Source organism: Dunckerocampus dactyliophorus, chromosome 1 (assembly GCF_027744805.1).
Source record: "Dunckerocampus dactyliophorus isolate RoL2022-P2 chromosome 1, RoL_Ddac_1.1, whole genome shotgun sequence".
Lineage (NCBI taxonomy): Eukaryota > Metazoa > Chordata > Actinopteri > Syngnathiformes > Syngnathidae > Dunckerocampus > Dunckerocampus dactyliophorus.
The window spans coordinates 27,876,916-27,889,511 of record NC_072819.1 but is presented as its reverse complement, the minus strand read 5'-3'; the positions used below and the strand labels follow the sequence as shown (position 1 = coordinate 27,889,511).

General features: G+C 39.7%; 1 protein-coding gene across 2 annotated transcripts in view; it reads right to left on the bottom strand.

Moving 5' to 3' along the window:
* Nucleotides 1-12,312, bottom strand: part of exosc10 (exosome component 10) — a 13,191-nt gene extending 879 nt beyond the window's left edge. The window contains exons 1-25 of one of the 2 annotated variants that reach the window (XM_054797778.1): nucleotides 12,117-12,312; nucleotides 11,593-11,729; nucleotides 11,302-11,425; nucleotides 11,127-11,231; nucleotides 10,887-11,046; nucleotides 10,681-10,789; nucleotides 10,140-10,215; nucleotides 8,925-9,035; nucleotides 8,696-8,839; nucleotides 8,343-8,533; nucleotides 7,814-7,970; nucleotides 7,483-7,631; nucleotides 7,321-7,371; nucleotides 7,079-7,190; nucleotides 6,966-7,013; nucleotides 6,814-6,889; nucleotides 4,973-5,094; nucleotides 4,803-4,895; nucleotides 4,644-4,712; nucleotides 4,468-4,573; nucleotides 2,826-2,899; nucleotides 1,121-1,298; nucleotides 965-1,029; nucleotides 813-886; nucleotides 1-736 (exon numbers count right to left, since the gene is read on the bottom strand). The exon at nucleotides 1-736 is cut by the window's left edge and continues 879 nt beyond it. In XM_054797778.1, the coding sequence (XP_054653753.1) occupies nucleotides 706-736; nucleotides 813-886; nucleotides 965-1,029; nucleotides 1,121-1,298; nucleotides 2,826-2,899; nucleotides 4,468-4,573; nucleotides 4,644-4,712; nucleotides 4,803-4,895; nucleotides 4,973-5,094; nucleotides 6,814-6,889; nucleotides 6,966-7,013; nucleotides 7,079-7,190; nucleotides 7,321-7,371; nucleotides 7,483-7,631; nucleotides 7,814-7,970; nucleotides 8,343-8,533; nucleotides 8,696-8,839; nucleotides 8,925-9,035; nucleotides 10,140-10,215; nucleotides 10,681-10,789; nucleotides 10,887-11,046; nucleotides 11,127-11,231; nucleotides 11,302-11,425; nucleotides 11,593-11,729; nucleotides 12,117-12,239 (2,685 nt within the window). In that variant the 5' untranslated portion in view covers nucleotides 12,240-12,312 and the 3' untranslated portion in view covers nucleotides 1-705. The remainder of the gene's footprint in view (nucleotides 737-812; nucleotides 887-964; nucleotides 1,030-1,120; nucleotides 1,299-2,825; nucleotides 2,900-4,467; nucleotides 4,574-4,643; nucleotides 4,713-4,802; nucleotides 4,896-4,972; nucleotides 5,095-6,813; nucleotides 6,890-6,965; nucleotides 7,014-7,078; nucleotides 7,191-7,320; nucleotides 7,372-7,482; nucleotides 7,632-7,813; nucleotides 7,971-8,342; nucleotides 8,534-8,695; nucleotides 8,840-8,924; nucleotides 9,036-10,139; nucleotides 10,216-10,680; nucleotides 10,790-10,886; nucleotides 11,047-11,126; nucleotides 11,232-11,301; nucleotides 11,426-11,592; nucleotides 11,730-12,116) is intronic. The other variant, XM_054797779.1, reaches the window with a different exon arrangement.
* Between the last annotated feature and the right edge of the window lie 284 nt (nucleotides 12,313-12,596).

The following is a 12,596-nucleotide window of genomic DNA, read 5'->3' as shown; positions in this document are numbered from 1 at the left end:
TCCTAGCGTCAACATATCTCTGTGAAAGTATGTTTTATGTTTAATGCTTGTCGCTATGATGGCATAGTGTTTAGAATACAATATGTAAATAAGAAATGACTTACTCTGTTCTGTGGCAACTTTGACGCCATCCTCTATAGCATCAGGAATAGCATCCTAGCATCCAAAATGCGTTTATACCGTACTTTCAAGACAAATTCTTCTTGTAAAGGTGTTTCGTCATAGCAGTCTTCAGCGAAATGAACATTGTAAAGAACAGAACGGGGAGGCGATGGTCCATTTGTCTCTAGTTCTCTGTACTTGCTTCGATCATTGTAGGCTTAAACCTTTACCTTTTGGAAAAGAAAACAAACTTACAGCATCACTCGGAAACTGAACAGCCAGCGGCAAAACGTTTTGGCATAACTTCTATTTTGATGAAAAATATACAGAACGAAGTCGACAAGTCACCTCTAGCAGGGTTTGTTTACTACACGTTAGAGGAGCGCTGCACCTTCGCCGACATCACTTGGGAAATGCCCCTTTTCTAAGAAGTTCAGTCCATCGCCCGCCACGTACTATAAATGTAATTTTTACGAATTTACCGTTTGCTTTTAAAAAATTAACATCGTAGAACATAATTACAAACAATATAAAACAGATTGAAGCAAAGTTGGTAAATCATGTCGGTGACCCTTTAAAAGACAAAAATGCTCTTAAGTTGGTCTATCTCTTGGGCCAGTTGTGGCGAAATCCTCTGTAAGAATAACATGATAAAATAGTAAATATATGCAATAATATGCAATCATTTTCATTAATATACTTTTATTTACCTGTCAGATCTTCCAGCTACGTATGACATACTTTTCCCAGTACCAAGATTATTTTTTTTCCCGCCTGCAAATTTCTGCAAGACAAAAAAAACATTAAACACCAATGCACAGGTACAGTATACACATTGAGCACTCTAAACAACAACAAATACCTTTTTCTTAAAGTCATGGCTTTGTCTGTTTGGATCAAACTGTGAGTTGTCTTTTGCCTTAATACCTGTGAAAAGAAACAGTCAAAATATGAACAAAGCCTGTTACACATCTTTGGGCCCCGAAATAGTTTTTTGTAAATTTGAAAAATACCATACCAGCAAAGACTTTGAGGTCTGACTGACTGTAGTCAAAGGGTTCAAATCTCTCTTGAGGAGGAGGTTCTGGCTTTTTGGTCTTCGCTGCAGTTTTTAGTTTCTTATTTGGTTTGGGAGTCAAGTCTCCGGCCTCACTCGGGACCCTCTCACGCTTCTTTCCTTCCATTTTTGCACATTCCTGATAAAATACACTCCTTAATGTACATGTAATGTACCAATGTTCCTATCAAGCATCACAGAGCAAACTGTCAGTACAAGTGATTGATAGATCTGTGTTCACTGAGTAAATGGAGTGTTGGACTGTTCAGTGCACTGCAGACTAGAGGTGTAAACCATGAGGTTTTGTCTAAACAAAGAAATAAAGCTAGATGATGATGACAGGCATCACCTCATAGATACTGTTGGCTGGAAGGCTAACTTTTAGTTGTCTTTTCATATGGTAGATATACTGTATAATATAAAAAGACCAACAGAAACGCTTTTACCCGCTTGTGAGTCATTAACTTTAACTGCAAGCAGAGCTGCCAACATTTGGCATGTGCAATCTAATGGATTTCCCACATCGCACCACCCTTACCCTGCATGCATGCCCACCACCCCCTGTACGCACCTGGCTGTTTCCCCCGACTGCTTTTCTTTGTTTTATAAACAATACACGTGGGAGCCATACATTTATTTTGTTTTGTATTTTCCTTTCTTACACTGTTGCACATGTGCACATACATAGTGACGACACCAGTGTCTGTGGGTGGCACTGGAGGGGTGTGGTGTTTATATTGGTGTGTATGTGCACCTGTGTAAATTGACCTTGGATTATGGCGGAGTGAGCTTGGGAGGACTAACTGTTGTCTGTCGTCACCAGCATTTCTGTGAGTTATCTGACGCACTTTGGATATACCATTGTACGGCTAAAGAATTGCAACAAATTAAGTAAGTGCTGGATTCTTCTAAGTTTGTGAAGTGGAGCAATTAAATTATTTTATGAGCAAGTGTGCGGTGTGCAGTGCGTCATTCAATATAGACCTCATGTCTTAGCCCGCTGCAGCTTTTGGATGGATTTTTAAGTTTTGGCCGCAATAATACACAATAAATACATAGCATTACATTACTATGGTAACTGGTTGTTTCGTCTTTTCGGAACTACCCGGAACTTTCCACAGTGGCATCAAGACTTTATTACCATTCCCATCCGATTCGGTAAAAACACACTACGCCTGTCACCCACACACATCAAACCATGGTATTATCGTACAGACGATGAGTCAGTATTCATTTTGTGTTTTGAACTACTTGTTCATGACTCGCATATCTCTGCGTCGCACTTGTAGATTGCATACAGAGCTAATCGCCAGGAATGCAACTTTTTATTTCTGGTTAACTTAACACATTCACACAATATTTAATGCTTCTTTTCATACTTTAATTTCTTCATTTGATTGAAAAACCTGAGTATTTTACATCCACACAAAAACATCACAATTTTGGAGATTATTAACATCAGTCGGGGTGCCAAGCGACAAGGGCATGTTCCAGAAGCCTCTGTGCAAGCCATATGTCATGAAAATTTGAAATTATTGCAATGCGAACGTTAATATGCTGAGCCTAGCTCTCTGGTGGGTGAAAGTGTCCCACAAGGGACATGAAACAGTGCGGCCTATCTGAATTGGAACGGAATAGACAAAGGACAAGAGAGAAAATTACTCACGGCTGCCTGCTGGCGCACAGTGGGCACATTTTTCAGGAACTCTTGGTAGCTTTCCTGAGCCTTATTCCTTTCCTCTGCAAGAATCAACAATAAAGTGCAATTAGGCTTGTGATAACAGCTCTCAGAACCTTTATGGTATAACAGTGTTGTTTAATGCGGGGTTCCCACAATAGCCCGCATTAAGTGAAATCCGCAAAGTAGCCCACTGCGAGCGCAGCCTTGCCATATAATATGGCCGTGACGCTGACGTACGGCGCAACTAAGCGGTTACGTATATGGTTCTGACAGCAGAGCTTCCCGTTTCCCAGCGTGCTTTGTTGTACTGTTGTTGTAAATAGCGGCTAAGTTACATATTTAGAGCTCACATAGTTGTCGGTTATTCTGCATTACTCGTTATTAGTGTCTTGTCTGTTATCTACCTATTACATTGCTGTGTGATGTTTTTTTTAGCCTTTCTTGAAAATAAAACACGGTAAGTAAGACTAGTGTGTGGAATGATAACCCACCTGCAATTTCTAAGAAGCTGGTAAGTTCATTGTGAGCTTTGTTCTTACTCTGCTCTTCCATTATTCTCACAGACTTGTGAGTAGCACAGCATTAACTTCATGATGCAGCAACAGCAAGTTCAGCAGTGTTGCAAATTTGCGAGCTAAGCGGTAAAATCTCTGTATCAGCTTTTATTGTGGGGAACAAAACCGATACCGATGTTGGCCGATTTCACATTTTTATGCCAGTATCGGTCCGCTAATTATCGGTGGCCAATAATATCGGACATGCCTATATACAGTATAACACATATATACAGTATATACATACACATAAATATATACACACACGCACACATACATTTTATACAGATAGATAAGATAGATAGATAAGATAGATAGGATTTTTTGTCATCAGAGAATAAAACTTGTTTCCACCTTTCAATGTCCCATGTTTGATGCTCCCTGGCAAAGTCTAAACGGGCACTTTTGTGGCCTTGAAGGTGACGAGGTCTTTGAATTAGTTTTTTGGTTTTTTAACCCTTTTCCCGCAAATGCCGTCTGATGGTTATTGCGCTGCAGTCGGCACCAGTAAGTGCCTTAATGTGGGTCGAAGACCGCCCTGTGTCTTGATGGACAGCCAATTGGATCCTCCAGCTCAGTGCAGGTGTGATTTTTTTTTGGGTCTACCACTTGACTTTTTTCTTCCATAATACTCAGGATCTTTCAACAAATTTTGAATGACTGCACCCAACCTCAGCAGCAATGGCACGCTGCGAGAGGCCTTGCTTATGCAGCTCGACAATCCGACCACGTTCAAAAACAGAAAGCTTCTTAGCTTTAACCATCAGGAGGGCATGACAGTGTGAATGCCTGACAGAAAATGACAATTTTGCACAGATTTTGGCTTTTCTTAAACTTTTTATAAGGTGATAAACAACCTATTTCATTTTTTTTGTGTTTAAATTACAAGTTCCAAATGTTTTTTGTCTCACGCCACCCTTCTTGTTTTTGCATATTGTAGCTCTACTTAAAACCTCATTAAGATCCAAATGTGCAAAATGCATATTCTAGCAATGTTTCAACTGGTCTTAAGATTTTGATCAGGAGTGTATACATGCCCCATCAAAGGATGCCAAGAATCTTTACCATGTTACCTGTTGCTTTCTTTGCTTTTTCCTGTGCTTCCTTCTTCGCTTTCTTCCTTGACTCCAGCTCCTTCTGCTGCTGTTCCACACTCTGCAGTTTCCATCGTTTACTGATCTGAAATTAGTGAGACAATTTGGTTAAAATTGTGCTTTTAGTGTTCATTTTTTGGATCTTTTCGCTGTACCTCGAAAATCTTTGAAGAAGGGTCAAACTTTGCATTCTCACTGATATGCACGCCATTAGAAGGCAGGTACTGGAATCACAAAAAAACAAGTAAATATTTTGGGTCTGTTTAATTACATTAGAAACAATTCTGGAGGGTGAGTGGATAGTTAACGCTTACCATCCTGAAAGGGTTTTCAAAAGACTCAATGATTTGCCTGGCTTTGTGTTGAGCCACAGAAAGAGAATCTTCGCATTCTTTTGCTTCTGGCTCCTTTACAAGAAACACAAAATATCAAATCAGGTGCAGTGCCTTCATACTAAACCATTTACAGTAAACCTTATTGTTACCTCAAACATTGAGATTTTGGCAGTTGACACAAGGCTGCTTATTTCTTCAACATCTGCATCAGACTTGTGGTCATCAGAGAAGAGCACTCCTTGTTTAACAGGCAGTTCTGAGGGTGAAAAGTCTTTAATAAAGACTTAAGTCATCACTACACAAGCAAAAGTATTTATTGAAAAAAGGTTTACTTTTCTATGCAATAGATACCAAGAGTAGCAAAATATGTTAAAATTGGAATATTAATGCTTTGTGATATGCATGTGGTGATACATGTACTATGTATATTTTATTGTATGGCACTGTTAAGTACCTGTAGCTTATTAAGTATTTGGGACGTAAAAGCCCAATGACTTAATAGGCCTGTCACGAAAATCATTAAATCAGTCAAATGGCACAATAAATAAAAACAAACTCGATAATTTTGCCGGCCTCAATGAATTGACATGTGCATATGTATTTGTTAGCGCTAGTGCAGGGGTCACCAACGTGGTGCCCGCGGGCATCAGGTAGCCCCTCACGACCACATGAGGCGCCTGCAAGCCTGCTTTTCATTCAGGTTTTCAGTTAATAATGAAAGAACAGTAGAAAGAAATGCATTTTGAAATACAAAATGTGAGTTGTGGACACCAATGTTGTTAATGTTCTGGTAAAACAAGCATATTCGCTTTGTTTGGGTTTAAAATAAGCTCTGAAAAGAAAAATGTTCCAAAAATGAGTAGCTCTTGGCCATTTTCATTTTGTAAAAGTAGCTCTCACAAGGAAAAACGTTGGTGACCCCTGCGCTAGCGAGTGTACACACAGAGTGCTGCAAGTGAGTGTCGTGAAGAGCAACAAGCAAGCAAACGCAATTGTGTGATTCTCCTGAAACGGGTACCAGTGAATGAGAGTATTCACAGTCGTAGCAGCAACACAGAGTCATGACACACAGACTACAGTGATTTGAAGCCATGGCCTTGTGAAAATATACTGCAAAAATATTGAAAAGAGGGGAAACAGTGTGGAATGCTTTCTTTGTGCCTGTTGTGTGTAAAACATAATCTGATGTCAATTTCAGCCTGTTTTCACGTCATTTTGTGACATGAAAAAGCTTGTGACAAAGACAATTAAATAAACAATACAAAAACAATGGCACTTGTGTTTCAGTTGCAGTGATTCCCAAAGTATAACCCCTCATTGTGCATTTTGCTGCATAAAAAACATGTACCATGTACTTTGACCAAACTCCGACAAAACGTTACACTTCATTAAACGTAAACAGCCTATTCCACATAATGTTGCTAAAAGTGAATCAAGGAAGTGTATATGCAAATGTGAGACAATAACCAAAGTGACACTGATTACAAATCTGAAATTTTATAATTCATTGTGATTTTTATGTAAGTGCATTTTATTTTCATTTGGGTGTTTTTGAATTTATTTGTTTATTTTATTATGTTGTTTATTTAAAAGCTCTTGACATTTCCATTACAATGTTAAACACACTTGAGAAATTAAAGTTTATTGCTTTTGATACGTTGTACTTGCATTATTATGCCCTATATTACAGTATCATTACATTAATGAAAAAACAGTCTCAAAATAATCTTGACAATAATACTGTTTATCGGCAATAATTTGTAGGCCAATTATCTTCCAGCAAAATTTGTTATTGTGACAGGCCTATCAGTTATTGAAGTTGCAAATTAGTGGCAGCTATGAACACAATCACATCACTCTCTTAGAGTTGTTAAATTTTGTACTTATGAAGCTGTAAGTTTGTGGGGTTTTTTTAACTCCCAGGGGAAATGCTTTTTAAGAAAACATGCAAGTACCTATTGAACAAATATACTCGCAGTATGAAGCTTACCATCAGTAGAAAAGTGACGGCTGTTGCTCTCAGGGACCCGAGATGTATCATGTGGACCAAACAATGTAACCTCAGGCTACAAAAAAATTAACATAATCATACTCACTCCAAATGCTCAGTGTCTACAACTCATTGAGTGACAAGTTTCTCACCTTTTTGATCGGTGTGAGCCCTTTTGTTTTTTGCACAGCAACCTCAGCCTGAGAGCAGAAAATCAAAGCAATGATAAACTGCACAATACCTCAAGCGAGAGATCGTTTCTTACCTTGAGGAGAGGCATTTCTCGAGCCTCCTGCACTAACAAATGGAGCTCATTGACCTGCTGCCTCACCAATGGGGGGACCGGGTTACAGCAGGCAATGATGCCCTGAGGCTCTCTGAGTGGATAAAAAAAAAAGACAAAATACACTATCCTTAGTTTATGAATAAAACACAAAAGTTGGATACGGAGTGGTGAGAATTGACTCAAATAGATGAATCATCATGTGGGCGATTGAATCAACTTACTTTGGCAGCTCCTCAGATATTTTGCTCATCATGTGAGTGGGCAGGATGTAGCTAAAATAAATAAATAAAACAAATCATACAATACTCTGAGATTGTCACTGAAAATGAAGGCTGTGGAAACCCGGCTGAAATAGTTCACATCCATTCATCCAAACACCCTACCCGGTGCTTTCATCTTCCTGTCGAGCCAGCTTGTCCCTCCAGGCGAACAGCAGTCTGAAGGCAGTCAGCTGCTGGGTGTTAAAAGACTTCTTCTGCTTCCTCTGCACCTCCAGATACGACTCCTCTGTGAATATTGGCTTTGCATATTTCTGTGTGGGAGGAGACACAGGGGCATACGGTGGAAATTGTGAGAAATGTCAGAAAATGCTAGTGGAATTGTAAAATATGAAAGGGATAGAAGAGAAGAACATCATTTGAATGGAGCAAGAGCAAAGAAAAGGATGTAGGGGTGTCATTTCAATCTCTTTGGAGAAAATGAATTTGTGCAAACCTTGAGGGAAACATCTTTGCTTTTGTTCCAGACAGACTGTAGCAGACCAGGCTGACCGTGGTTGAATTCCAACAGCTGTGCCCTTACGCAGTCATAGATGTAAAGGAGATAGTGGGTGTCGCTGCGAGCATACAGCGACATCTCATCTGGCAAGGGCCTGTGGAGGTAAATTATCAGGTCAATCTTACCGGAATTTCTTGATACAGTACCTCTGTCCAACATCACCATTCATGTTGTCACTTATTCGGTGTTTTGTCATTTTTAAATACACACATACACATAAAAGGTATACCCTGTTATACATGAAAGGTATTCTTAAAATTACATCTATTGTGATCTGGCGCTATATGGAAAATAAAAATTTAATTCAATTACCAACGGTTTTATGATGATGGCAGTTTAACTTTGGAACAGATTTTTTTTTTTTTATGTAAAAATGGCAAATTGGTCTTTATGGAAACAATACAGGTCAAGGTATTTTGTTCAGGCTTTAAATTTCCCCTGAAATAAAAAATCCAACTATAAATACCGGATCCTCCAGTCGGCAAGCTGGTAGCGTTTGTCTGAATCCACGCTGCAGAAGTGCTTGAGCAGGTGGTCGAGCGAATGTCTGGCCAGGTTTAACGCTCGACTGGCCTGGTGCGTGTCAAACAGATTGACCACATACAAGCCAAAGTCTCTCTGGAGCCACTCGATGTCTGAATCTGCGCCATGAAACACCTGACAGCCGTAGAGAAAATATAAACATCAGAACATAATCACTTGGCAAAATAATTCCATAGAATATCCTGCTGACAGTAACTCCTAAACCCCCCATCAACGACTAACAACTACTAAATCACTACAGATTAGAGAAACTAGTTAGTAGATCAGTTGCATTACTTTGACTATAGAATGGTTTGTGAAGGCCTCGTTGAGGATGTACATCTCACTGCGGAGCTCCAAGGTGTCAATAATGAAGTCCTCGTCTCTGGTGGAGATCTGCATCAGACACGTGACTCCCAGGAAGCTCCTGTAGGAATGGTGCTGTCATGGAGATCAGGATCAGTGAGCTGCTCTGCTCGAGCACACTAAATGACATCATATGCATGACACATAATTGTGTATGTACCTCAAGGTCCACCGCAAATTCAGACACCTCGATCAGCTTCTCATTCAAAGCCACCAGATCCTCCAGTGTGTCAATAAAGGCGCAGCTTGTCTCTTCTATTGGTTTGTACATCTACAATGAATCCACAAAAGATAGCCCTAGATGAGGCTACATTCACAGTAAAATAAGCCTACATGCATATAAATATTTCTTAAAGCTAGGGTTGTCAAAGTTAACACGTTAATAACTTCTTAACAGAAATTTCCTTTAATGGCATAATTTTTTTTGACACGTGATTTATGTGCACATGCCCTGTTCGACCTTCGGCCCACACCGTAGTTTGACGAAAGGCAGCGGTGCGCCACAAACGGGTACAAATATTGAGTAGAAATTGACAAAGAAAAGGGTATTTGAATGGTAATTTTTTTTAAATGGTAAGCATAAGAGTGCCCTAACTAACTAGTGGTTTTTTTTAGATGCAAAGATTTTTTGCTTTAAACTGCGAGCTAAAGTTTGGGTTACAAGCTGCTAGTTACGGCGGGCATAGCCGAGAAGAGCTATTTGGGGGCTTGTGACAAACAACATTAACTCTCATCTGCGTTAGCATCGCGCTAGCTGGTCACCGGGAAAGATTTCCAAAACGCATGTAACATTTCTGATTTCTAACTATATATTATTTTATGGCCCATATTTCCAAAACTTGCATCCCTTTACAAAAAAAATATATGCAGTTATGTACAAATTTCATTTTTAATTTTTGTGCGTGTTTTTTTTTTTTTTTTTTAAATCATTGTACTGAATGTTTCCCACGGTGTTTGGGGACCCATGCCTTACAGAATGCTTGGTGATATGATGTGATCGTTTACACATTTGAAAATACTGTAAGCATAATAATTTTATACGCCTGGCTTCTTAATTTTATAATGTAACATTAAATGTCTACATTAACAAATGTAATCGTTGAATCATATCGTTTGTGTACTGTATGAAATTGTTCTGCTTTCAAAACATATAGTTGTTGAATCGTATCTTAACTCGTGTATCCAAGTGCATATGGAAGCGTTTACTACAAAGAGGTTTACATCCTTATTATAGATAAAAACTAAAAGATTATGAGTTAACTATACACACATGTGATTGTGATTAAAAATTTTAAATCGATTGACAGCCCTACTTAAAAATACAATTAAAAAAATAAAAATAAGTTTCTGTGTGGACGAGGCTTTTGCATTGTACCTGTGGCTCCGGCTTGGACAAAAGGTTTCCTGGTACCGTAAGATGATCCAGTTCATATTGGTATGGGTGTGCAAACCTATAGAGAGCAAAATTTTAGACTTAAAATAAAAATCCATCCATCTATTTTCTTCTGCTTATCCAAGTCTGGGTCACTAGGGCAGCTGTCTCAGTAGGAAAGCCTCGACACCTCTTGCAGTTCCACCAGGGGACACCAAGGTCTTCCCAGGCCAGCTGTGAGACAATCACTCCAGCATGTCCTAGGTCTACCCTCGGGCCTCCTCCTGACTGGCCACAGGCCACCCAGACTAGATGCTCGAGCTACCTCAACTGACTCCTTTCAATATGAAGGAGTAGCGGGTGTACTCTGAGCTTTTCCTGGATGACTGAGCTCCTCATCCTATCTTTTAGTGTGAGTGTAGCCACCCTACAGAGGAAACTCACTTTGGCCGCTTGTATCACCATATATTTCACTTTCAGTCACTTTTAAAAAAAATAAACATAAAAAGGAAAAAACAAACATGACAGGATGGCTCAGTCTTACATGTCTTCTACATGTTCTTGAGTTCTCTGCTGGTGAATGAAGTCTGCCAGTGCTGCTGGGATGTCAAGATCTTCTGGTCTCTCTTTACGGATTTGTTTGTCGGTGAAATCTACACTCAGGGGAGTAGGGAGAGGAAATTAATGTTACACTTGTAAAAATAAATGTGAATTTGAATCGTTGTTGATTCAACATTGACATTATCTTACAAGAGGGAAGAGGTTTCAGTGCATTAGGCTTGATGAAGATCTTGGGAATAAACGGCGTGTTGCTGTTGTCAACTTTTTCTTTGAATTTCAGTTGAGGCCGTGGAATATTCTTTGCGTGGAGCAGCCTGAAAGTCTCGGCACGACTGCCAGAGCTCGAACCCTGATCAACACACACCGTGTTTCAGCTAAGGTGAGCATTAAAAGGCATTTATCCTGACTACGACTTTCACATCAACCAACCTTGCGATTCCAGCTGGAAACGACAATCTTAGGAGGCTGAAAGCCAGCTGGCATGACAGGCTGTTGGCTCCTGTTCACGCCATCAGCCTCATCCAGAAGAATCCCCTGATGAAGTGGACGCAAGAACTTACTTGGTTTGCATTTCATGAAGCAATTAGCATAACATGAAACATACCACTTTCTCTAGGATGACATCATTGGAGTCCACAACCAAGTCAAACCTTTCCTCCAGGCCAGTGATCTTGTCCTGGTCTCTCATGCGAGATCGGCAACTGTGATGTTGCATTATCTGACTCATGCTAATACAGAAACACAGAGGAACGTGTCAGGATATTTATCAAGCTGACACATTTTTAGATACAAAAATAGTAATTTACCTAAATTCTTCTATTTCTGTTTAGTAGCTGTCTGGGCAGCCTCAATTTTGCATTGAGTTACAAAAAGCATCATTAAGATAGGAGCTCACCAGAACAAAAGCTTATCTCCTTGAACTTCACAGAATTCCTGGAAACCGGGGAAACTGCGATAGAAATCAAAATCGTCTCCACCTTGAGGCAAGCCGGCAGATGCTTTGGTGGCTGACAATACTGAACCCAATCCATACTGCACAGAGGAGACATTGGCCACATGAAAATATATACTATATATACACATTGCACTTTAGACAGTAATGTGTGACATTTTTGCAGGATCTTGAAAATAAAAGGGTTCTTATTCTACAGTGACACGAGGCAGCCACAATAACCACTGCAATGACGTACAAATCATTTAATCGTTAATCAGTTAATCCATTATTAATCAAATCCGACATATTTGGGTTTGATTTACGTTAATGTCGTGATCTTTTTTATAGCAGTTAGACAGTAATAGGGCTACCTACTAGATATAAACAACAATTAGCTAACTGTGTCAGTGATACTGAAAGCAGAGTGAGCTAGTGTACGTCCACGTTGCTAGGCTAGTTCTACTATATTTCAAAACTCCACTTACTTTAACAAAAGCATCGACGTCTTTGTAACCGGGACAGAAATCTGGAGCTTCCTCGTCTTGGGCGTCAGGATTAGAGTCTTGCTGGCGACTAGTAGACGTTTTATTTTTCTTTAGAGAATCCATCGCCCGGTTATATTGTATACATGTGAGCAGAGATACGACTACTTTCACGTTGTCTTCTTCTGCGCTGCTTAGATTGGTACTCATGTAGCACCAGTGCCATCTAACGACCCGGAGTGCAGTGGCAGCTAAACGAAACGGCAGCTCACTTTATAGTCTTGAAATTGTAATACCTTGTATGTAGGTATAGTTAATATAATAATCACTCGTCTATATTATGTGACGTTTTAGTTGAATTACAGACACTTGACAAGCACATACTCACACACAGCACATGTTTTCTCCCTGCCTTTGCAAATGCAGTTGGCACTGCTGCAGACACAGCTTACATTGCAATGCTGCACCAATATGGTCGACCCA